The sequence below is a fragment of the Corylus avellana genome, chromosome ca9 (genome assembly GCF_901000735.1).
Source record: "Corylus avellana chromosome ca9, CavTom2PMs-1.0".
NCBI classification, from domain to species: domain Eukaryota; kingdom Viridiplantae; phylum Streptophyta; class Magnoliopsida; order Fagales; family Betulaceae; genus Corylus; species Corylus avellana.
Window position 1 is genome coordinate 3,527,922 of NC_081549.1, and position 22,753 is coordinate 3,550,674.

The 22,753-nt window shown below is 34.8% G+C and overlaps 3 protein-coding genes and 1 non-coding gene across 4 annotated transcripts; 1 reads left to right on the forward strand and 3 right to left on the reverse strand.

Moving 5' to 3' along the window:
* Window positions 1–3,610: 3,610 nt before the first annotated feature.
* Window positions 3,611–9,520, reverse strand: LOC132161926 (probable methyltransferase PMT7). Its single transcript, XM_059572147.1, has 7 exons — window positions 9,162–9,520; window positions 7,968–8,382; window positions 6,787–7,076; window positions 5,166–5,549; window positions 4,791–5,037; window positions 4,525–4,663; window positions 3,611–3,946 (listed from the first exon to the last, which is right to left on the reverse strand). The coding sequence occupies exons 1-7, from the start codon at window positions 9,328–9,330 to the stop codon at window positions 3,788–3,790; spliced, it is 1,803 nt and encodes a 600-aa protein (XP_059428130.1). The 5' UTR covers window positions 9,331–9,520; the 3' UTR covers window positions 3,611–3,787.
* A 1,937-nt stretch (window positions 9,521–11,457) lies between these two features.
* Window positions 11,458–11,668, forward strand: LOC132162667 (small nucleolar RNA U3). The gene has a single exon (XR_009438247.1). It is a non-coding gene; the product is annotated as a small nucleolar RNA U3 (small nucleolar RNA).
* A 117-nt stretch (window positions 11,669–11,785) lies between these two features.
* Window positions 11,786–16,076, reverse strand: LOC132191741 (pentatricopeptide repeat-containing protein At4g19191, mitochondrial-like). The gene is made up of 2 exons (XM_059606831.1): window positions 15,927–16,076; window positions 11,786–14,143 (listed from the first exon to the last, which is right to left on the reverse strand). Exons 1-2 carry the CDS (start codon window positions 16,074–16,076, stop codon window positions 11,903–11,905), a joined length of 2,391 nt encoding a protein of 796 aa, XP_059462814.1. The 3' UTR covers window positions 11,786–11,902.
* Window positions 16,077–18,516: 2,440 nt separating this feature from the next.
* Window positions 18,517–21,013, reverse strand: LOC132162615 (nuclear intron maturase 3, mitochondrial). Its single transcript, XM_059572890.1, has one exon. It carries the CDS (start codon window positions 20,924–20,926, stop codon window positions 18,608–18,610), a length of 2,319 nt encoding a protein of 772 aa, XP_059428873.1. The 5' UTR covers window positions 20,927–21,013; the 3' UTR covers window positions 18,517–18,607.
* Window positions 21,014–22,753: the final 1,740 nt, after the last annotated feature.

A 22,753-nucleotide genomic window follows, 5' to 3' on the forward strand; every position in this document is an offset into this window, starting at 1 on the left:
TTCTTCTTCTTCTTCTTCTGCTTCTCTTCTTTTTCTCTTCTCCTTTTCTTTTTCTTCTTCTCTCTAGAGGGAGCTGGCCGTGCAGAGAGAAGAGAAAGATTGAGAGGGGAGAGAAAGAGTGTGGGGAAATAAAAAAAAAAAAAAGAGGGAAAGAATAAAAAATAAGAAGAGGAAAAAAGTTGAATATCTCGCTATTTTTTTAGTGACGTGCCAATATTTAACATGTCAAAAGTTACTGACATGCTAAAATACCACGTCAAAAATTTCTGACGTGGTAATTTAATACATCAGTAATTACTGACCTACCAACTTTGCCACGTCAAAAACACATTTACGTCAGAAAATTTGTATATTGTAGCCACGTCATAAATTGATAATTTTTTTGTAGTGTCTAATTAATCTCTCACAAACACATGAGAAGAGTACTAAACTTTCAAGTCAAGCTGAATCTAGAAGAAAATTAGGAAAGACCCCGCCATAGATTACAAGCTTTTCATGATAAGATTAGCATCCAATGAACCATATATATATATATATATATATATATATATATATATATATATGGGTGTTTCCTTTTGGATAAGATCGAAATTGTATGTTGAGAGTTTACCATTCAAATATTCCAACAGTGACAACTTTTTTATATGCACTTTATTGGTCAGATTGCTACCCTCTAACGAAGCAGAATAAATGCGAGATCTTGTATTATTTTTACTTTTCTCCTTCTTTTTGGCCATCATCTCATCACCTGTTGCTAAATCATATATATATATATATAAGGATTAATTAATTAGAAAGCACATCATGTATCTATCTATAGCTTCTTGATCAGAAGAAGCATCATTTTTGGCGATTTCCCCTCCAATAATTAATCCATGTATTTTAATAAAAAAAGTACTGTGATTAATTAGAATATTTTATTTTAATTAGTCGTTTAAATTTGCATATGTAGAATCAAGCATCTCTTCGATGATGATTATTATGCAACTCCCTATATATGTAAATACACCTCTTTCACTTAATATCGATCCTTTGTGAAATATTAAACATTGTTGGAACCGTTGGATCGAACGGATGTATATTAATTCATCTTCCCTTGTTCTTAATTTCTCCCCTCTTTATTTTTTTTTTGGTTTTCCTAAATGATGGATACGTTTTTGTCTCTTGTTCATATGAAGGGTCTACCTCCTGTCATATATATGCAATTAAAGCAAGCATGTCTTGTCTGCCCTTTGTGTTAGTCGTTGACCCTTATCCCACCCTTTCAACTATCATGTTTTTTTTATAATGCCAAGCATAATTAGACTTATACGAGGAATTCAATTTCTTGATATATATATATATATTATCAAGAAAAAAAGTTAAATGCAGATATATATACACTGTAACCAAAATTGATCAGAGAGTACTAGCTGAACTATAATGCACTAGAATTGATAAATCACCCCCATTGAATAATAATGGCTTCATGTGTATATATATATATATATATATTCTTATGATCTTCTTCTCATAATATATTATTAATAATTTCAGAAGCAAACTGTTCACACAAATCTCCAAAAAAAAACAAGTGTACTTGGTTGAGTACAGAACATTTGTCGCGCAGAAACTAAAAATGTGTGAGGTCGGGATGTGTCCAAGAAGCTTGACATTAACATGCTGTGAACCCACATGTATCAAGAAATAATTTATTTAACGTAAAAAAAAGCTAGGCAGAAGAAAAATTGGATTAATAAGGAGAGATGGGTAAAGAGGAAGGAGGGTAATAAAAGCAGTGGATCATATACAGCTGCAGATGAAATAATGGGGGGGGGGGGGGGGAGGGAGACATAATTTGAAGGGTGGGGGTGGGGGGCAAGGGCGACAAGCGTGGGGTTGTCTTGTCATATCAACTTCATTTTAGTGGCCGGCCCTCTCTTTTGACACATTCAAGGGCCCTGTCTCCTTCCTTATTGGCTCCTCTTTTGGATTTATACTATTTTTTTATTATTATTATTTATTTATATTCTCCTCCTAGCTATCTTAATTCTGCATCATCATCATCATCATCGGATGGTTAAGGAACTCGAAGACTTTTTCTTTTTTTATTTTTGTTAAAGTTGTTTGATGCTTTTTAACGTTAAACACTGTTATGTATATTGTTTAAGTGGCCCAAGCTAATTAATCATCATCATCACTATTTATAATAATGTTATTCTTGCATACTTCCTTTTGGACCACCCACACTTTCCTTCCACATATCACTAAATCATTGCTTAATTTCTTACACGAAATTCCATCAACAAAAATAAAAAGAATTTCAATCTATCTTTTTATTAGCTTCCAATGGCTGGGCCCGATTTTAAATCCACTGACCTTTTTGCGTCTGGGCTTAGCCGAAGCCCAGTAGCCTTGACAGATCAAGCCTAAATAAATCCAGGCCCGGCCGGCTTAATATTTTTGTGAGTATTATTATATTATTGGAAATTAAAAAGAAAAGTTTGTCAAAAGAATGTTTGTTTTTTTGTTTCATGTTCTATAAAATTATTATTACATACAAATCAAATGTGAACGAATTAATTGGTAAATTCTTAAAGAGTAAAAAAGGGCTAAAATCAATAATTTTGGCTTTTTTAACAAGTTAATTTACTTAACCAAATCAAGGAAACTCATGAAAAACTTCGAATTCATTAAATAAATTAACAAACAAACAAGCTTGAATATTAAAATAAGGCCCAATCTTAACTCACTCTCAGTAATAAGGAAATAAGTTAATCAGGCTTGAACATTTTAGTGCTCAAATTGGCTTAACTGGTTTACAACCGTAACTGTTGCTTTTGCACTTAAGGCCCATTTGTTTCGGCATAAATCATTAAAGGGCTGAGCGTCAGTCGATAATGTCGGTTTCGGTAGAAAAATTTTATTTTGCCTTTTGAACTGACAATGTCAATAAAGTTAGTTATTTCACCTACTTATTCCCTCAAATTTTATTTTATTTCGCATTTCGAACCAAATTTCGAACCAAATGGCGGTCGGTAAAGTCGGTGTCGGTCGGAAGTCAGTAATGTCGGTATGTGGAAAAGTGGCAAATTTGTCAGTAAAGTCGGTCAGTGAAGTCGGTTTGGTTAAAAAACCTCTTCCGCCTACCAAACCGAAAAATTCGGAATAAAAAAAATTATGCCACCTACCATCCGCCATCTAGTCGGTAACAATCGGTGTCAATCAAAATCAGTCGTAAGTCGGTTAGTCAGTAATTTGCTCAGCCCTAAATCATTTTATGGAAAACATTTTCAGGTATTTTATGAAAAGCATTTTCAGGTATTTGGAGCGGCTGAAAAGGCTTGATTGAATGCCATAAAAGTGGTTCGATGTGAGATGCAACTCTGATTTGCCTTAAATGGATGATTGGAATTTGGAAGAGAAAGAAAATCTAAAGAGGTTCCATTAAACTAAACTGCTGAATCATTTGTCAACCGCTCAATCAATTACTTTGGAATACTATTAAAAGATATATATGAATTGTGTTTTCTCAATATAAGCCTATATATATCCTTCTCAATTTGATTCTTTCAATCAATATCAGGATTCATAATGACAAAAAAAAAAAAAAACTCTAGAGGTCCGAATAGTAAAAGTTCCCCTTAAAATTCTTCATTGATGATTGGATCAATACAAATCAATAGATGAAGCAAAGAAATACAATTAATATGCTACCTAAATAAATTACAAAATGTACTTTCAATGATGTTGAGTTACCTATGTTTGAGCTTAAATCGATTTCCCTCTAGGGCAAAACATGGTAGACTCAGACAATTGCCCAAAACTTCTTTCTGCAAATTAACACAGATTCCATCTTCTTTTCTTTGTTTTTTGCCGAATGCGATTTAACCTCCCATAGAAATTTGGGAGCAACATCTCGGATCCTTGATGTGATTGACTCCTCATCTCTAATAATGATAAATCCCTGCACGTTAACATCGTCAATAAAATTCTGGGAATAGCTTGGCTCATAAATTACCAGATGCAAAAGATAATTTCAAATGCCAGACTTGAGACAATCACTGAAATGAATATATCTCATGTCAACCAATTAGACCTCAGTAAATCATGACTTGTACACAGTTAAACCAGTTAAACAGAAGCCAGAGTTTTTTATTTTTATATAACTAATCGAGAAATCATTAAAAGCATAGAGAAAACATCTAGCTATAAGAATAACAAAATCATGAAAATGTAGGACCAAATGAGAAATATAAGCAGCCGTCCACAGATAGAATATTGAAGAAAAAAGACTTTAAGTTCCTCCATCGTCCTCTCGCAATCTTCAAAACTCTAATCATTCATTTCCCTCCAAATACACCATAAAAGACAGTTGAATTATGTGCAAATTGGCCCAAGGGTGTAAGTAGAAGAAGCAGAATGTCATATTTGACTAACATTTAGAGCTAACTATCTATATCCATGTCTTCATTCAGATGGCTTTCAAGGTATATTTTATTTTATCTCTGGTGCACACAAGCAAGACGCTTACAGAATAATTACCTGGGGTCGTATTATACGGTCCATCTCCAGCATGATATCCTCCAGTAAGCAACCTTGTCCACGGTTTTCATAGTGAGAGAAAAGATGGTCGGCATGCAACAGATCATATGTACGTGGATAAGTTGAGAATGGTTCACACCTGATGTTAAAGATATGTATTAGCTGACAAATTCTACTTTGAGTATAATTACATACAGTTGCAATATTAACAAATTTGTAAATGTTGACCATTAGCAGCAGAATGTGATAGATTGATAATATCTTACCAATCATGGAAAGCACCAGTTAGTCCTCGGTCATAAATAGCTGACAAGGTATTCTTCATGCTTACAGGAACTACATTCATTACCCAAACGGGCAACGTATTCAAAGCCACAGCAAATCCACCACAGAAAGCATTCATGTCCATAACATTTCGTATTTCTGTTTTACTGATATTCATTAACCTCCAGTAAAGGCGAACTTCATCTTGCCAGAACAGAGAGTCTGAAGTAAATTCCTTTTCACTAATATCTGTTGTGAACAGATGAATCATCTCATCAGAATGAATAATATTGCTTTATAATTCTTTATAACAGTGTTAATATAGTTATAAGCAAAAGAGTAGCTTCTTTAAAGTTATGCAAAAAATAGTAGCAGACCTATTCTTCCAAGACTCTGCGAATAAACTGAAAGACGATCTGCCCTAGTACTGAGTTTCTGAAAATTTGTTTGTGCACTTCTCACTTGTATACAGTTCCTAAGTGGTGAATTCCATGATGGTTTAGAATCATCAACAGCATCACATATGTCCAAGCGCTTCTGCTCTGCATTGTCGAGAAGGCATGACTGATTTTCTTGTTTAATCCATATTGCTGTCTGAACTTTTCGAGCAATGAGTTTCCAGCACATTGCTGAAGTCAGATTTACAAGCTTATTCCAGATCAATGGATACTCTTTAGTCGTTTTATAGGCAGGTGGAGCCGAATAGACAAAGTACCCATTAGATCGCAGAAGGCGATTCACTTCTTTGAGTAAAATACCATCTGCAAGTAACAAATCATGAGCAAAAACTAGAATTAGCATAACTTCACATAGGACAACCAAAAAATCACCGTTAGGATCCAAAAAGTGGCAATTTTTTAATCCCATTGATGTGGAAAGTAGCCTTCACCTAATCTTGCATATTGAAAATGTCTGTCATCCTATTATAAAAAGCATATCTTATCTTCGCATGATACTGAGAGAAATATATATATATATAACCAACTATTTGTACGGAGGTTAGAATAGAAGCTCTAACAATGAAATTGTTCTAGCAAAATCATAAATTATTATCGTCAATTGAACTTCTACAATGAAAGGTAAGTTCATATACAACTTAGGAATACTTCAAGCATGCAAAACAATGTCAAATAATATTTTGCCATAGCGAGTCACTATTAAAATCAGGGCTCACACTTGCATAGAAAACTGAGCATTGGTTCCTTCAGCCACTCGGCGAAGTTAGAGATTAAATATATGTTTACACAGTTTTGAGCATTGATATCCTAGAAGAAAGGCCTTTTTCAATACAAAAGAGGCTTAAGTATCTTCTTCCCTTATCATAATACAAGTCATATCCATTGACTCTCACAATGGGTGATGTGAAGCACATCAGTTATTGCATTAGGATAATTCATCAAAGCCAATAAATCAAGATTCCCAATACTGAATAACTCTACAAACACTTAACCATGCAAAAGCTTGTGAATGAAAAAGTTAGTTTATAAATATAAGAAATTTAATCCAGGAGGGCCACTTTGGATTTTCTTTTTGTCTATCTAGATTGAAGAGAATAAAAAAAAAGAAAAAAAAAACAAGGTATGAAACCATAAAACAAAGACAACATAGAGAATATCTTAAAGTAACCCTTCACTATGTCCACACATACACGGTCTAAATGAGTTCTGTACATCTATAACAAGAACGCTTCTTCAAAATGAAGCAATTTTAGGAGCAGCAGATTATTGATGCATATATGTACTCACAATTTACAATACATGCAGAAAATAGTTACAACCATGTTATTCAACAAATTTGATAACAAACAGAACTAGAAACATGTCTGTTCCATCACTGATCTCTATAATGAAGAATCATTTGTCTTGGATACGAATTATCATTCAAGATCATTTTTATAGTAAAATTGATATGTTATTTAGCTTCTTCTTTTTTTTACTTTCTATTTATGGCCAAGAATCCAAAATAATATACATAAATATCTTTAGGATGGCAAAGTACCATTCTCATGCCAATCGACACGACACCTTGAACAGTGAACCATCTCAAAGGAGCTACTGGGATATGGTAGTTGTTTTGTGGCTATAGCAGAGATCATTGCACCAATTCCTCGCTCTAAAGCAAATTGAATCTGATTCTCATGGCCATCTTTGGGAGCAAAGGACATTGTTTGTATATCCAGGGGAAGGAGGTAAGCAGAGAAGCTGGCAACCCCACAACCAACATCCAAAACTTGAACGATCCCAGCAGAACGCAGATCACCTGTGTCACTTGTAATCATATTCCCTAGCCTGTATTTAAAACAAAATTCAGTAAAGTTGAAAATATGACAATAATTAACCCTACATACTTTGATCCTGACAAAATATTCACGTATATGCGTTTGTTTTTGTTTTTGTGTGTGTGTGTGTGTGTGTAACCTTTCTACCCAGTCCTCCTGAAAGAAGTTGATGAGGCTTCACCAACAAGCTAGGTGAATCTTTGCTGTGTGAAGCAAAAGTATCGAGAGACAAAAAATTATTACTTAGATACTGGAATCACTATAGCAAATCATAATAGCTTAATTCTTTAGGTAGTCATACTCCCAAAACAAGGAAAATGATATCGTACTTATCAAAAAAAAAAACTTATCTATATGACAAAAATAAATGAAATTCCAGTTTGTAAATTCTTGAAGCAGGAAAGCTGTTTAGTTTAACATAGTAGTATAATTAGAGAAACATTTATAAAATCAGACACAACGTAACTTAAAGTTGAAATCAAATTTTAGTGACAAACTTGGAGTATCCTTTTTAGATAATTTATATATTCACAATAGAAAAACCATACATACTAATAAATTGTACAAAAAGCTTAAATATATATCAGCAGCATATTATTTAAAATGTCAGTTTCCGAATGTTATTATTCACATAGGATGTTGCATTTTTTTTTGGAAGGGGGAGAGAGAGAGAGAGAGGGGGGGAGGGGGAATTGCTTACATGGCAAACATTACTAAATGTCCCACCAAACCTAGTACCTGATAAAATTTATCTAATACAAAAATTTAAAAAATTCATGCAAGTAGTCACTTCAAATTAACCTGTAAGATAAATACTAGTTCAATGCTTGGTCAAATGCTAACAATTTATGCCAGTGTAGGGAAAGGAGCAAAAAAAAAGAGGAATGAAAAACAAGTTTACCTTTGAATATACTCTGCCGCCCCATGTTTGAAATGGGTACCACCACCTGGGAACCACCATAGCTGATTCATCTCATGCACCCAATTTTGTCCTCCTTTGACTTCAGCAAGACGTGTATGATTCACATTGCTTCGCCAGACATAATCCCTGCTGGTTGGCCATCTTATTGGTATCTTATAATCTTGTGGCGGTGGAATCAAGCAAAACAAGCGCTTCTCAAGTGGCGGGCAATGCCTCTCTAGTTCTTCTTTTCTAGAAACATCCAAGTTAGGTAGCAAATTCTTTATATAAGAAACATCATGGCAAGGGATGTACTCATTGAATGTCAATGGGCAAACATTCATCCCAGTTTCAGGGATCAAAAGTGTTGTTTTTCTGTAAGTAAGAGCAACTTTGTTTGTAAACATAGAAATACCTGCAAGTGCAAAATACAACAATATCAATCATAAGAATTTAAAGATCCAAAACTCAGTATTACGCCAGATTGCAAGGCTTTAAAAAGTGTTTTAAGTCATCCACTAAGGCTGACCACAATGCAAAATTAAGAATATATAGATCAAACAAGTTTAATAAAAGCTTAAGACTTTCCATCCCAGTTTACAAAATTCCCGCATGCAGTATACATTCATGCCTCGAAGTGTGGCTCCTAGGGACAGCCTTCCATCACGCATTCACTATAATTAAGGATTTGGAACGTCGAGGTATATGACTATAAAATCCTTCACAAATTCATGCCTTCAAAAGCACGAAATGATATCAAAAAATGCTCATGCTTGCGGCAATTATATGGCACACAGCTAACAGTGCCTTGTATCCAGCTGAATTATAGACATACATCAGCATCTCATCTAACTCAAACTGAATCAAGGCATCGAGAATTTCCTTTCAAATAAAAATTCTATGGGGTGAATGTTGTGATATCATACATGCATGTGGCATTGAACAGCCTTTATTTAAAAAAAATACTCCTTAACGTGATTTTTACTCATTTTCTCACTTTACACTCAACAAGACAGATAGCTGCAAATTCTGTCAAAAGAATCCCATTAAATTCACCATAAACCCAAAGACTATTGCCAAACAAGACCTATCAACTAATAGACACTATCCAAATTGACCAAACCGACAACATAAACCCAAAAAAAAAAAAAACTTGGGAGGCCCATTAAAGTTTTAGAGAGAGAGTGAGATTACCAGTGAATGAAGAAGAAGACGAATTAGAGGAGAGCTGGGAGGCGTAAATAGGGGCATTATTGCCGAGGAGGGTTCCAGCGTAGAAGGCCCCAACCATTAACAGCAGAGCCACCATTATCATCTGCCCTGATCTCCAATTGAACGCCGAACCCAGCGCATACCCACCCATTTTCTGTCTCTCTTCCTTGTTTTCCCTTCTCTGCTCTGCTATTAGCTTCCTCACTCAACTGGGTTTCTCCTAAATTTGGAGGATTCAATGGGACAGTGATGACTGGACCAACATCTGGAAATCTGAGAAAGATCCTGAGCTGAGGAACAAGAACAATACTACCACTATCACTACCAGATTGCATCCAATTTCCCAGCGTTTTTTCTTTTTTCTTTTTCTTTTATAGTTTACACCGACATGATCGCAGAAGGGATGCACGTGGCAAAGACAGATTTTTAAAAAAAAAATTATTTATTTGTTCTTTTTATTTGGATTTTGGACCTTGAAAATGATTGGGTACTACAATTTTTAGGATTAGGATTCTCAACAATATTTTTTTAAAAAAATAATAGTTTTTCAAATTACATAATTTAGGTCGTTTCTTGAAAAATGTCACTTATTAAAAAGGTGACACCTTATCGAAGTGTTAAAAAAAAAATTTCTCAAAAGGTTTCTTCTTCACTTTTGTAGAGGCGTTTTTTCTTTAAAAAATTGAAAGATAATTTTTAGCTCAAAGTTTTTTGACAACATTAAGAGTAAAAGCCTGATGAAAATATACTTGCAACATACTATCTTTTTAATAGGTAGTATTTTTCAACTATTTCGATGCCTAAAAACGATATAAATTTCATAATTTGAGTTTGAAATTGTAGATAATCAAAATCCCAACCTTTATTACATCGTCACATGACTCACATGGTGCCAATGATAAAAAAAAAAAAGTTTAACATGTAAATTTAATTACTTATTAGCGACATGGTAAGTGATATGTGAATTGCCGCGTCAATTTATAAGAAATTTGTAATAAAGTTATAATACCCTTAACATCACTCCTTAGACAATTATGTGATGTTAAATGGTTCAATTTATTTATTTATTTATTTTTGTTAAAAAAAAAAAAAAAAAAGGTAGATTACACTTTACTCACCCCCAAATTACTATCCCATTTGCACTTATGCTAATAAATTTTGGCTAACTATAACTCGTCCTTACAAAATGCAATTTTATTTCAAGTTGCACCTAAAGTTGGCAATTTTGACACGACTTGACAACCAGATACGAAATTATCGGATTTGGATCATAAACGGGTTGACCCGTTTATTTTGCTCTTAACTAACCTGCGGGTAACATGTTACACCCGCTTATCTTTTTTTCTTTTCTTTTTTTTGGTTTACCCTTAACAGGTTTGGGTCATAAACGGGTCAATTGACCCGTTTATTTTGATAAACAAGTCCATTGACCCTTTTATAACCCGACTCATCACTTTTCATTTTTTTTTAAAAAAAAATCACTTTTTTCAGCTAAACGGGTTAAACGAGTCGTGTTGGTGACCCATAAAATTGTCGTGTCGTGTCCAAGTTTGGTGGGGTCAACCCCTTAGCTAAATGGGTTGTGTTTGAGTTTATCTTAAACGAGTCACTGTCATTACGGGTCAACCCACCGACCCGTTTTGCCACCTATAGTTGAGCCCCATGTTAGATTGGACTGGTAAAGTTGAAAGAGTCTGTCACACATGAGTCTCACGTGATGCAGTGTCGTATATACGCAATACATAAATTATAATTTATAAGGTAAAATTACACTCACCCCAATCCTTCAAAACTACGTCTCATTTACACTCATATTTTTAATCTTTAATCCCACGCACATTATCTATTTGCCTTCAAACTTTGAAAAATTATTATGCAGAAACAGAGAAACTGCGTAAATCTGAGAAATATTTTTGAAATAACTTTATCCTTGTTTGGGGAAGCAAATTAAAGAAAATATTAGATGAAGGAAAATTACTCAAAATATTTGCATACCATTAATAGATAATTAAATATTAGGCGCAATCAATTAGGCATGTAATATTACTCTCTTTATTATTAAATTTCTCTACCGTCTGTCTTTTTAGAATAAATACTGATTTAATAAATGCGAAGATCTTCTCATATAACATGATCGAGTGAATAAAGTAGTCCACAATAATAATATAGTTATCGTAAATGACGAAAGTAACCAAGCACACTTGCCATTGTTGTCCCACATCGAAAACTTATGAAATAAAAGAGCTATTTATATAGCGCGCTTGCTACATAGAAGGGTACGACCTTACTTGAACAGGATCTGTTCTATAGGCTCGTACCTCTGTATCCTTGAGTTCTAAGGAGACAGGAACCTAAGTCTGGTTGATGAACCATGGCCGTGCGATCAGAGCGTGAGTGACAGCGTTGTGGCCCTTGGGCCATTTATGCAGTAGAGGATCGTTCTCAGCCACAATTGTGACTGGGATGGTCGCACAGCTGTCTGACAGACTTCGCCTTTTGTTTTTTTTTTTTTATCATCATCAACCTTTTGATCCCCTTTTTCCTCTCTGCAAATTTATCACTCCTAATATAATTCTACTCTAAATCACTGAAGTTTATTTTGCCGTTTCAAAACAGTAACAAAAAATTTATTAAACTTTCTAACAAAACCAACATCAGATTAATATGATGTCCAGGATAATATCAAAATTCCTTAAATGAATCAAATCAACCAAAGAAAACTATCAAAATTCCTGAATCATCCTACTTAGGCACTGCAATACATCGTAAATTTCCTCCACGTGATGGTGTGATCTATCAGCAGAAACAAATCCATGAATCATCCCTTTTGCCTCAATGCAACTCCACCCAGGTTTCTTCTTCAGATCCTCCTTATTCATAACTCTCCTGACTTCTTCAACTTCATCCCACTGTCCAACACTAGCTTGCACATTACTTAGGAGAGTGTGATACCCAACATTATCAGGCTCCAGATCCAAAAGCCTTGCTGCTGTATATTTCCCAAGTTTTGTGTCTCCGTGAATTTTGGAAGCTGCAAGAAGAGCACCCCAAATCCTGCTGTCAGGAAAAATCACCATTTTCAGTATTATGGCTAAGGCCTCTTTAAGCTTTCCATGTCGACCCAAAAGATCCACCATGCAAGTGCAATGATCCAACTCAGGTTCAATACCAAATTTCCATTTCATGACAAAATAAACTTCACAGCCTACTCTAACAAGACCGGAGTGGCTACAAGCAGATAGTAAGCTCAAGAAGGTGACACTATTAGGTCTTATTCTTTCCTCCAGCATTAGACCAAAAAGTTCTAGGGCTTCAAAACCAAGCCCATGAGTTCCGAAGCCTTCAATCATTGTTGTCCATGTTACTAAATCTTTGACCAATATATTATTAAAACACACTCTAGCAGAAGAAATGCCTCCACATCTTATGTACATGTTTAAAATAGAGGTTTCCAGGTGTGTAGTTTCTTCATTAGATCTGTAAAACAAGTTTCTTATAAAATAGCCATGGATTGCCTTACCCAATTGCAGAGCTCCCAGATGGGTATATGCATCAAGAACGCTTCTTAAAATTTCGGCCCCAAGTTCAACATTTGCAGCTTGCATTTGATGGAACAAACTTATGGCATCCTTGATATATCCATTTTGAATGAAACCTGACATCATAGCACCACATGCAACACTGTTTTTTTGGCAAATTTCTTTAAACAACTCAGCTGATATCTCTATTTCCCCACACTTAGCATAAAAATCCAGCAAATTAGTCAGCAAAACATTGTCGTGAAAACCAGTTTTTATAGCTAAACAATGTATCTGTTCACCTTGAAAAAGATCACTAGACTTTGCAAATGCCGATATTAGTAATGTTAAACTCTCAATGCTGAGTGCCGATATACCCTGCATTTTATTCAACCTATTCACTAAGTTTGCGATATCTCCTTTCAAGGAATAAAAGGGAATCAAAATATTCCAGGAAACATTATCCCTTCTGTCAATCTCACTGAAAAAACTTTCAACTTCCTCAACTCTTCCCGTCTTGGTATACATTCTCAAAACTGAATTTTGTACAGACCCATCTATTAATAATCCGTTCTTGATTGTATAACCATGAAGTTGCCTCCCCACAATCAAACTTTCACTGGCACAACACCCCTGAAATATTACCATCATAGTCACTGCATTGGGTTCATACTCTAACCTCATTTCCTTGAGCAAATCAAAAGCCCCACTAATGTTTCCTTCACCAACATAAACTGAAATCACCGACGTCCAAGAAACCAAATCTCTATGCGACATCTGATCAAACAATTTAAGGGCATCACCTATATACCCGCATTTCACATAAACCTCAATCATCGTATTGCAAAAATATACATCAAATCCAAAACCCATTTTTATAGAGACACAATGCACCATCTCTCCATATATTGCATCACTCTGAAGCGCTGAAACAGCTTGGTTTACTATCGGAAACGTAAAACTATCATGAGCAACACCCAATCCTCTCATCGTTTTATACAACAAAAAAGCGGAATCAAAAAATCCCCAACCAACGTGGGATTTGATTGTTACATTCCATGCCATAGTATGAGGTACCTCTAAGGTGTTAACAACACGAACGACGCTCTGAAGATCGTTAAACTGGGCATACAAACTCATAAGCTTTGAAACAACGGTGACGGATCCCAACCCTTCTGAGACTATGAGAAAAGCATGGGTTTGTTTCAGAGTTTGAAGGTCCTTGCATGAATCCAACAGCCATGAAGAAGAAGAAGAAGAAGATGGGATCGTGAGATGATGGTAATAAGTTTTCAGGTGATGGGTGTGAAAAAGAAGAAGAGGAAGTTTTGAGGGGAGAGAGAAGAAGCGGAAACGATCAAAGGCATGGTGGAGTGGAAGAATGTTGAAAACTAAACAAGGAGTTATTGAGGTTGATGAAAGACTCGGTGTTCTTGATTGAAAAATCTTTCAGTTGGGTACATACATCATGCCATTCTAAGCGATTTTTTTTTTCTCTTTCCTTTCTCTGTTTCTTAGCATTTATTGGAAAAATATTTAAATGGTATAAGAAAAAAATAAGTGAAAGTCATGTAGTTTATTTAAATAAAGAAGTAGCTTGGTCTTCTAAATTTAAGAAAAATTGCTGCTAATGTTCTAAGAAGAGCAATAACATGAATAATAAAGCGTAAACATTTTTCGGCGTTTAGCTTATACGAAAAATCTACAACGACAACAATGGTCGCAGCACCTTTGGTAACAACTAAGGCGATGGCTCTAGCAGCCCCAACTGCAGCTTAGGTTATATTCCTCATGCTCTCATTATCAAGTTGGAATGGATGAAGGCTAGCTAGTAGTGGAGTGAGAGCGAAAGAGAGAATGGTGGGATTATTACCATGCATTTTGAGTATTACAAGGATCATCAACTCCATAATCATCGACATAAGTTTTATCATACGTTTCTTAGCCTTTATCTTTCTCCCACTCTAGACATTCTCTTATTTTGAGGTTAAATACATAAATTATTTATTGAGATTAAATCCTTGAATCATTATCAATATTGAATAGCTTGAGACCCTTGAAATATAAATATTCTAGGTTGTGACGTTGTGTGTTGATTTATTCTTTTTTTTTTAAAAAAAAAAAAACTTATTCAAAAAGAATTTTTTCAAGGTTTGTAACTTTTGGAAATATAAAAATATTCTAGTAAAATAACTTGGCTCAAGTAATGTCTTCTGCTATGAGCATAAGGTTTTAAAAGAGTTTTTTTTCACATAATTAATATGTGATTCTTGGAAAAAGTCTACCATACTAAAAAAACTAGGGTAAAAATACAAGTTGAGAGGTATCATCGTTATAGCTTTGGGATTTATTTTCTTTTCTTTTCTCTTTTTTTAATGAAGAGGTATTATCCAATATTCACAACATATTAGATCAAAACCTTCATTTAAATAGTATTTTGAAAGAATTTATTGGCTTCAAAAAGGTGACAAGTATAACATATTAGAGTACACATTGTGTAAATCCAAGTATAACACATAGAGCAAAGGGATTATAAATGGTGAAAATTACAAATGAAAGTAACTTGTCAAAATGTCATTTCTTTTTTGTTTTTTTTTTTTTTGACATGTCCGCACATGAAGGGAGAGAGAAATTCAAACTAGTGACCACTACTTCATTAGGCATGATCCCAGCCGATTGAGCTACCTCTTAAAGACGTCAAAATGTCATATCTATTAAAAAGAAAAAGAACTAGTAAAACAACAAACAAATGAATCATTACAATTTTGAAGAGACATTTGAAAAAGAGAACATGTGTGCGACATTAAAAGACAACTAACATAAAAAAAATAAAAAATAATAATAATAATAATAATAATAAAAGACGTAAAGACAAAAATTAGTAGTAATTTGCTAAAATTAGCATAAGTAATTAGAAAGTCAGCTATTCAAAATAAAATCGACCACTTTCACATAAATTGTCAAAGTACCTTAATAACCTCTATTCATTTGAATTCCCAATGATACTAGTATATAATTCATAATCTTCTTTTTTTGGATGAATGAACAATTTTTACTAAACACAATTGAAAAATAAATTACAAACAACCCAGCTCAAAAGAGCCAATCTCAACTGCATCGCAGAACCCAACAGCACAAAAGAAAAGATCTGCAGAAAACTGCAACCACCCCAACACTCCAAACCTCTAACAATCTGCTATACAACTATATCCTATGCATCAAACTATACAAGTATTCTATCAGGAATGCCCCAACTATTACACAGCATCAAATTTTCATTAGTTCTACAATATTTCCCTTTAGCCACAGCTCTAGCTCTAATATCCCACTTTATCTGCATGATAATTTTCTCCTCTGTCCACAGCTGGTTCCCGTGCATTTCTCAACTTCCAAATAGCATATATCACAGCACTACATCCAAGCCTGTTCCTGAGGGTTCCAATGACCATTGGTTGATGCCTGTTCGATCCCCAGTCAACTGAGCTCGGTCAGTGTTGGAAAAGTTAGGGTTTTTACAAGAGGTTTTCATGGTTTTCAATGGTCCTAGGTTTCGTTAGAAGTCCTAGGCTTTGTAATGAGGATTATAACCTAATCATAGACACAATGTGAATATATGTAGTGAAATTATGGAATTGGTATACGAAGGAATAGTCCAGGAGATTAAGCCTAAGTTATTGATGTTGATGAAAGACTAGGAGTTCTTGATTGAAAAAGCATTCATTTGGGTACATAGATCAAAGCTTGCCTATTGCCCAGGTCTTTCTGAATAAGAGACCTGCCAAAAAGCCTACACAGAGAAGTAACCAATGGTTCAGCAATCCCTAAAAGGATAAATAACATGAATACTAAATAGGAGTAAATACCAATGAAAAATGGGAAACATATCTCAATATCATACTTCATGAGGTAGCTTTTAAAATCAACAACTAATTATACATATTTTTATCCACTAGCACTCGTTTATATATTGCTTCCTACAAACTATTACTCATGACACGACTTCATTCAACTACCAATCATTGATTTTTAACATGAAATGACAACCACCTATGGTGGTGGTTTAGTGGTTTTAGTAAAATCTCCAAAGAGGATAGGCCTGTACCAGGGAGTGGGTTCAACTCTCCACTAGTGAGAATCATTCACACAAGCCTGATTAAAACATGAAATGACAAAAATACCATAATTTTAGAAAATAACTCTACTTAAATACATTCAAAGTTCAAAAAATATATATATATATAGAAAACAAATCTCAAAGTCAAAAAATTTGAAAAAAAAGAGAAAAAGAAAATGGGATGATTAGTCTTGAATCGAATATAGGCATCTTTATATAGAGAAGGGATGAAAAATCCCAACTTCTACATGTGAAAATCGAGTCAACATAGTGCAGGTAATTAAGCGGCGCAGGATGTTAAATGTCCCATCAAAACGCCTCTAAGGTTCCTTCAATATTTTCAGAAAGGCGTCAAGACGACCAGTTGACACCATCCCATGTTTAAGCGGTTTTGCAATCATAACCTCGAATTTTGCAATGTCAATATCCTACGTTTCAACTCATTTTAATTTCACATTTTTTTTTTCTTAAAATGCCCCCTTTTTTAAAAAAATTAAAAAAAAAAAAAAAAAAAGCGAAAGTTCACAAGTACATATATATCCTCATGTGTTTATATACACCATACTTAAAATATTAATTATAAGATTAAAAATTCAACGGCAAAAGATGAAAGTATCTGAAGTATCTGCCAATATATCTTAGACAAGTCCCTGAAACAAGCACAAAAAGAGCAAGAAAAACAAGTTTTCTAGCAATAGTTGAAATAAAACCTGAAAGACCAAACGTACAAGACGTGGAAGAAGGTAAGGAAAATTAAATTAAGATCGTTCAAAATAAGACCAAAAAGAAATTGCCTATAATAAGTTCTAATAATAATAATAATAATAATATAAGTATAATATACACACACCACAAGCAGATACATACATGCATACATGTACGTGGGTGTGCGCCTCTGTTGTATGTACATATATATAGAGTATAGTAAGATATCAATTATGAGCAGTTTCAAAGGCAAAAGATGAAAGTATTTATGACCATCTCTCAAACATGTCCCTAAAACAAGCACGAAAAGAGCCAGAAAACACAGGTTTTCTAGCATTACTTGAAATAAAACCTCAAATTAAGAGTGAAATTAATAGTTATAATGCGCTATCTCTGTCAGAATCAGATAGGCATACTTGAATTGCTTACCCAGTGTGAAGACCTAAGTTCTTGTGTATAAAACAAACAACAAATTTGGGATCAGACAGCTGGTACGATTAGCATGATGGTTATAATGCTGTAGAATAAATACACGAGATACTTACCTAGAAGAAGGCACTACAAGAATGATTTAATGAAAAACACGATTATCATATTGAAAGTACAGACCCTCGGAAGTAGTATCTGAAAAGGCACTATTGCTAAAAACAAACCACTCTTAAGCAACATAAAAGGAAGGAAGTTTCATGGAACAAAAGTTTGTAATCCTATTTCCATAAAATACACTGACCTATGAGATAAAGAAAATGCTTAGGGTTGGGAAAAGAGCGTATACCTCTGTCAATCTATTTCGTCAGTTATCAAATAACTACCCAACCAGCAGGATAAGTTCTGGATAATGACTACTTGAAGAGTTTCTCTATTATACTCTTATCACAAACTTTAAGTGAGGATTCATCACCACAAAACAACGATACTAATATTAGTAGCAAAAGTAAATTAAAAAAACAAAAAAAAACTTACACGTCACCTACCTGGCTTCATTTGAGTAAAAGAAAATACGCGATAGTTTCTTGATTTGTGCTCAGTGCAGTTTTAGCCTCTAGAACAAATGCCAATCAGAAAGATGCAGCAGCAGAACAAGCAACGATTCAGTCTGCATCCACAAATGAAGTGCAATCGATATCTTGAAGGGTAATTTTCCCCATGTATAAATCGTTTATGTGATCAGAACAGAGAGGGAGGCATTTACGATTGAGACTTTCATGAATGGCACCCATCCCAGGGACCCACTTCCCTTCATCCAGTGGGTTCACATTCAGACGGTTTTGTAGTAATCGTACCCGATAAAAAACAGTAGCCGTTTTGTCACAGAAATGAGCGATACAGGAACATGAAGGCTCATCAGAAGCCAATCTGATCAAAGCCAAAGATAAAGCCCCATCAACTGGCCTTGGATCCGAGAGATTTTGATCTCCCATCATTTTAACCTCTCTTTCTGTCAGAAAATACACTTCTTCATTTCCATCCAAATCAGAGACTTTTAAATCCTTAGTGTAATGCTTAATAGCTTCGTGTTTTGTCGATTCATGCTTCTCAGCTAATGTCAATATGCAAGAGAACCTTAAGTGATAAGTTACAACGGTTTTTACCATCTTGAAGTTGTGACAGCAGCAGAAGAAATCAAGCCACCTTCTTCCTACGCCAGCATACCACTTGATAATGTCAGTATCTTCAAGAGCAATGAGCAACTTAATCGGCCTGGGGCGACCCATATTGTTTGTAAACCCGGCCATCTTAACCGCCTTCCTAACAAGTTCTATGGGTGCATCGAACTTAATACACAGCCTTGTCAAATCCTCAACCGTTCTCTTAGCATATTTCCGCTCCTCTTCCTCCTCCACTCTCCTTTCTTCTTTCTCCAATGCCTTTCTGGCTTTGACCGGACTCAAATGCTTCTCTAATTGCTCTTGGAACTTATCATAGGCATCAACCAGCTCTTGAGGCAATTGATTTCTAATGTGCCTCAAAGAGAGAAAATCACCTGCTGTGAGCATCCGGTACCATTCCGAACGCTCTTCCAAGGATCCCAAGAAATCTTGGACTACTTCATTAGCCCAAGTTCTGAAGATTTCTCGAACTTCTTTTTCAATTTGAAATTCAAATTTAAACTCACCACTTTGCTTCAACTTCTTAAAAACATGCTGCAATATCTTCAAGCCCAATTTCTTCCTATTCCTCTCTCTAGCATTTTTCAATTCTAAAGCTCTCACTTCCTTCTGTCTGAGATACTTCTTCCGGGCCCGAATTGCTTTTTCTGTCATAGGAGGATGCAAAACTGAAGGTGGAACCGCCTGTAGTTCCATGCCTAGAAAAGTAATCTTCTCAGATACTGCACTATGAATAGCCGTTTTCATCCTATCTACTTTCAACTCCAATCTCCCTTCTAAATATTTCAAAAACCAATTCTTCAAATCCATCATCAACATCTTTGATCCTGAAGTTATCACTAATATCTCATCCAAGTACCTGATCACATATATCTTCAACGGCTTATAAGATACACCAGACATCGAAACAAGCTCATTTGAATCAAACTTGGGATTCTCCTGATTCTTCCGAAGACGCATTTCTTGAATTTCCTTATCAAACCCATTAAAGTAAATATTAATCAAAATTGAACTCAACCCACTTTCTTGAGGAAACCCCCTCCCTAAATAACAACCGCCCAATTCAATTCCCACAACCTCACACTCAAACAACCTCTTTATAATATCAATCAAAATCCCATCCTTTATTTTCTCTTCGATAAAGAAACACAACTTATTTACATGCCGATTATCAAACTTTTCTCGATGAAATGCAACATCAAACCACCAACTGGGATTCTCTACTGAGTTTTTAAGGTACCTAATCGCGGTGTGGCGTCCCATACCAACACGCCCACCGTAAGAAAATGTTACGAACCGTTCATCATAAACAATTTCCAATAACATTCTAATGGCTTCAATCACAACCTTCAATTTCAAATTGGGCAAAACCAAACACTCACCTTTCTTTCTCGAGGGCACCATTGTAACGCAACAAGCTTTGACATCGAACCGATTCTCGCGGAGCTCGCTGCCCATTTCTTCGATATCGAACCGCTTCGAGACCGAGTGAACAAGTGACAGTGAGTCAGGGGAGTGGAAGGCATTGTCGGGTTGTGGATTGGTGAGGTTTTGGCAGGCGGTGAGGAGGACGGCAGGAAAAGCGACGACGTTTTGGACGAGGTTGGAGAACTTGCCGTGGGAGTATTGGCTGAGAACTAGCGCTTTGAGTTGGGGTTTTGAGAGGGGTTTAGTGGATTTTCCGGTCTGGGTTTTGGAGTCCGGTGAAGGGTTGGGCAACAGAGTTGAGAATAGTTTGAGAGAAGAGCAAATTGAAGGCCTAAATTCAAGTGGGTTTCTTCTTCTGGCGAGCATAAGCATTGAAGCAACAACTAGGAAGGCAATGGAAGTGTGGATCCTCCAATTTATTGAAATTTGTTTGCGTGTTGAAGCTCTCCCTGTTAATGAGTTCAAAAATAAAGAGGAGCCAAATGCTGCTTGCAACCTTTTCTGTATTTTATTTGGGAAATGGGTAAATATTTGGAGGTATATTTTTATTGCGCGATTACATATTTATTAGTGATTTTAAAGTAAAATGTTAAGTTCACAACATAAATTCAACTTATAGCCAACTCCTCTCGTGTCATTTAAAAAAAAAAAAAAAATTGATAGAGAGGATTTTGGAATTCTGCAAATTTGAGAAAAAAAGACAATTTATTTGGTTTAAAATTTAATTTTTTTTTACATGTAGAATAAAAGTTGGCCATGAGTTGGATTTGTGTTGTGTCCGTATCAAACCTCGATTTTAAAACTCACGTCAAAAATATGATAATGGGAGTTGAGAAATGTGATAATAGGAGTGTAAGTAACATTACTCATTTTACAATGTTATATTCAATATTAACGTGACAGTTTTAATTAAACTTTTAATTAATTATTTAAAAAAATTCAATAATTAGTTGAGATTACCATGATAGAAGAATAGTTGTAGGATGAAAATATAATTTATTATATTACTCTTTTGTTTTTTAACTAAAATCTTTTTAAAAGGCGGTCCTCCACATGATGGTATGTGACATAATATGCACAAAAATTAAGTACTAAAATTTGATAGTTAAATTGAATGAGCGATGTTATAGGCACTATACTTTTTACGACAAGTTTCTTCCACACTGACATGATAGTGTACTTGACTCTTACCAGCTACAAAACTGTAAATTGTCATGTAAGAGTCCACTAATTACTTACCACATTTTACAAATTGATATGACAATTTACATGGTGCTTATTTTCATAAAATATGGACAGCCAAGTGAATTTGTAATAATATTGGTAGCTAATTTAGCAGTTCACACCGTACTCATTTACGATTTGTAAGTGACTTGTAATAAAAGTTTTAATACTCACTCTTTTATTTGACAAACTCAGACCCTTAGCATTGATGCGTATGAAATTTGAATGAGATCTAAAAACTTGGAAATTTAATCCAAGTTTAACCTCTTTCTAAAGGGGATCATTGCTTGGACAGTGGACTAATAAGCTTATCCTAACATATAAAATAAAATAAAAAAGAAAAAGAAAAAAAGCTTGTGAGCCTTTACAAGAAAAATGAGGCAGCAATTTTTCAAAGAAGGAAATAGATGGGCTTTCCACTCTTAGCTTAAAGGGACCTAGGCCTTGAAAGATGAAATATAATGTTTAGACCATGGGCTTGGACTTGCTGTAGTCGGTTACTCTTTCCCGCTTCATCAGCATTTGGGCTTTGGGTCCCTCTCAGTCCAAATTGAACAAAGTTTGTTTATTTTTTAACAATTGAGTTGAAAGAATGTATTAAACTAATGCATAATACATTTTGAATCAAATGCATTTTAGATACGTGTTAGTTTGATTTTCTTCAATCCAATTTGAAGAAAAACGTTGTCCGATTTTTATCCTTTTTAGTCTCTCTTGCCGGGGCGGACTTACCTTAAGCTTTGGGAGATCCTTGGCAACCTGGATCTCCCCAAAAAATTTTGAAGTCCTTACAAAAATATAATTTTCTATTCTACAGCAATGGTAATAACGACTTTCCCACACCCCTAGATGTAGCTTAATAAAGAAATTGTTAAAGATTGAGAAAGAAATTGTTAAAGATTTTACTACAGATATGATAATGGACGAATAAAAGACCGTCATCGAGCATAATTCAAGGAGATGTCAAGTTCTTTT

Excerpts from the sequence above, each read along its gene's own strand:
- LOC132161926 (XM_059572147.1), bottom strand. The coding sequence starts at position 9,330 with ATGGGTGGGTATGCGCTGGGTTCGGCGTTCAATTGGAGATCAGGGCAG. Across the intron at positions 7,077-7,967 it reads GCGGCAGAGTATATTCAAAG|GCTAGGGAATATGATTACAA; the intron begins GTAAACTTGTTT and ends TTTTAAATACAG. Across the intron at positions 5,550-6,786 it reads TGTCGATTGGCATGAGAATG|ATGGTATTTTACTCAAAGAA; the intron begins GTACTTTGCCAT and ends TGTTACTTGCAG.
- LOC132191741 (XM_059606831.1), bottom strand. The coding sequence starts at position 16,076 with ATGCACGGGAACCAGCTGTGGACAGAGGAGAAAATTATCATGCAGATA. Across the intron at positions 14,144-15,926 it reads GCATTCCTGATAGAATACTT|ATTTTTCAATCAAGAACACC; the intron begins GTATAGTTTGAT and ends CCCAACTGAAAG.
- LOC132162615 (XM_059572890.1), bottom strand. The coding sequence starts at position 20,926 with ATGCTTATGCTCGCCAGAAGAAGAAACCCACTTGAATTTAGGCCTTCA.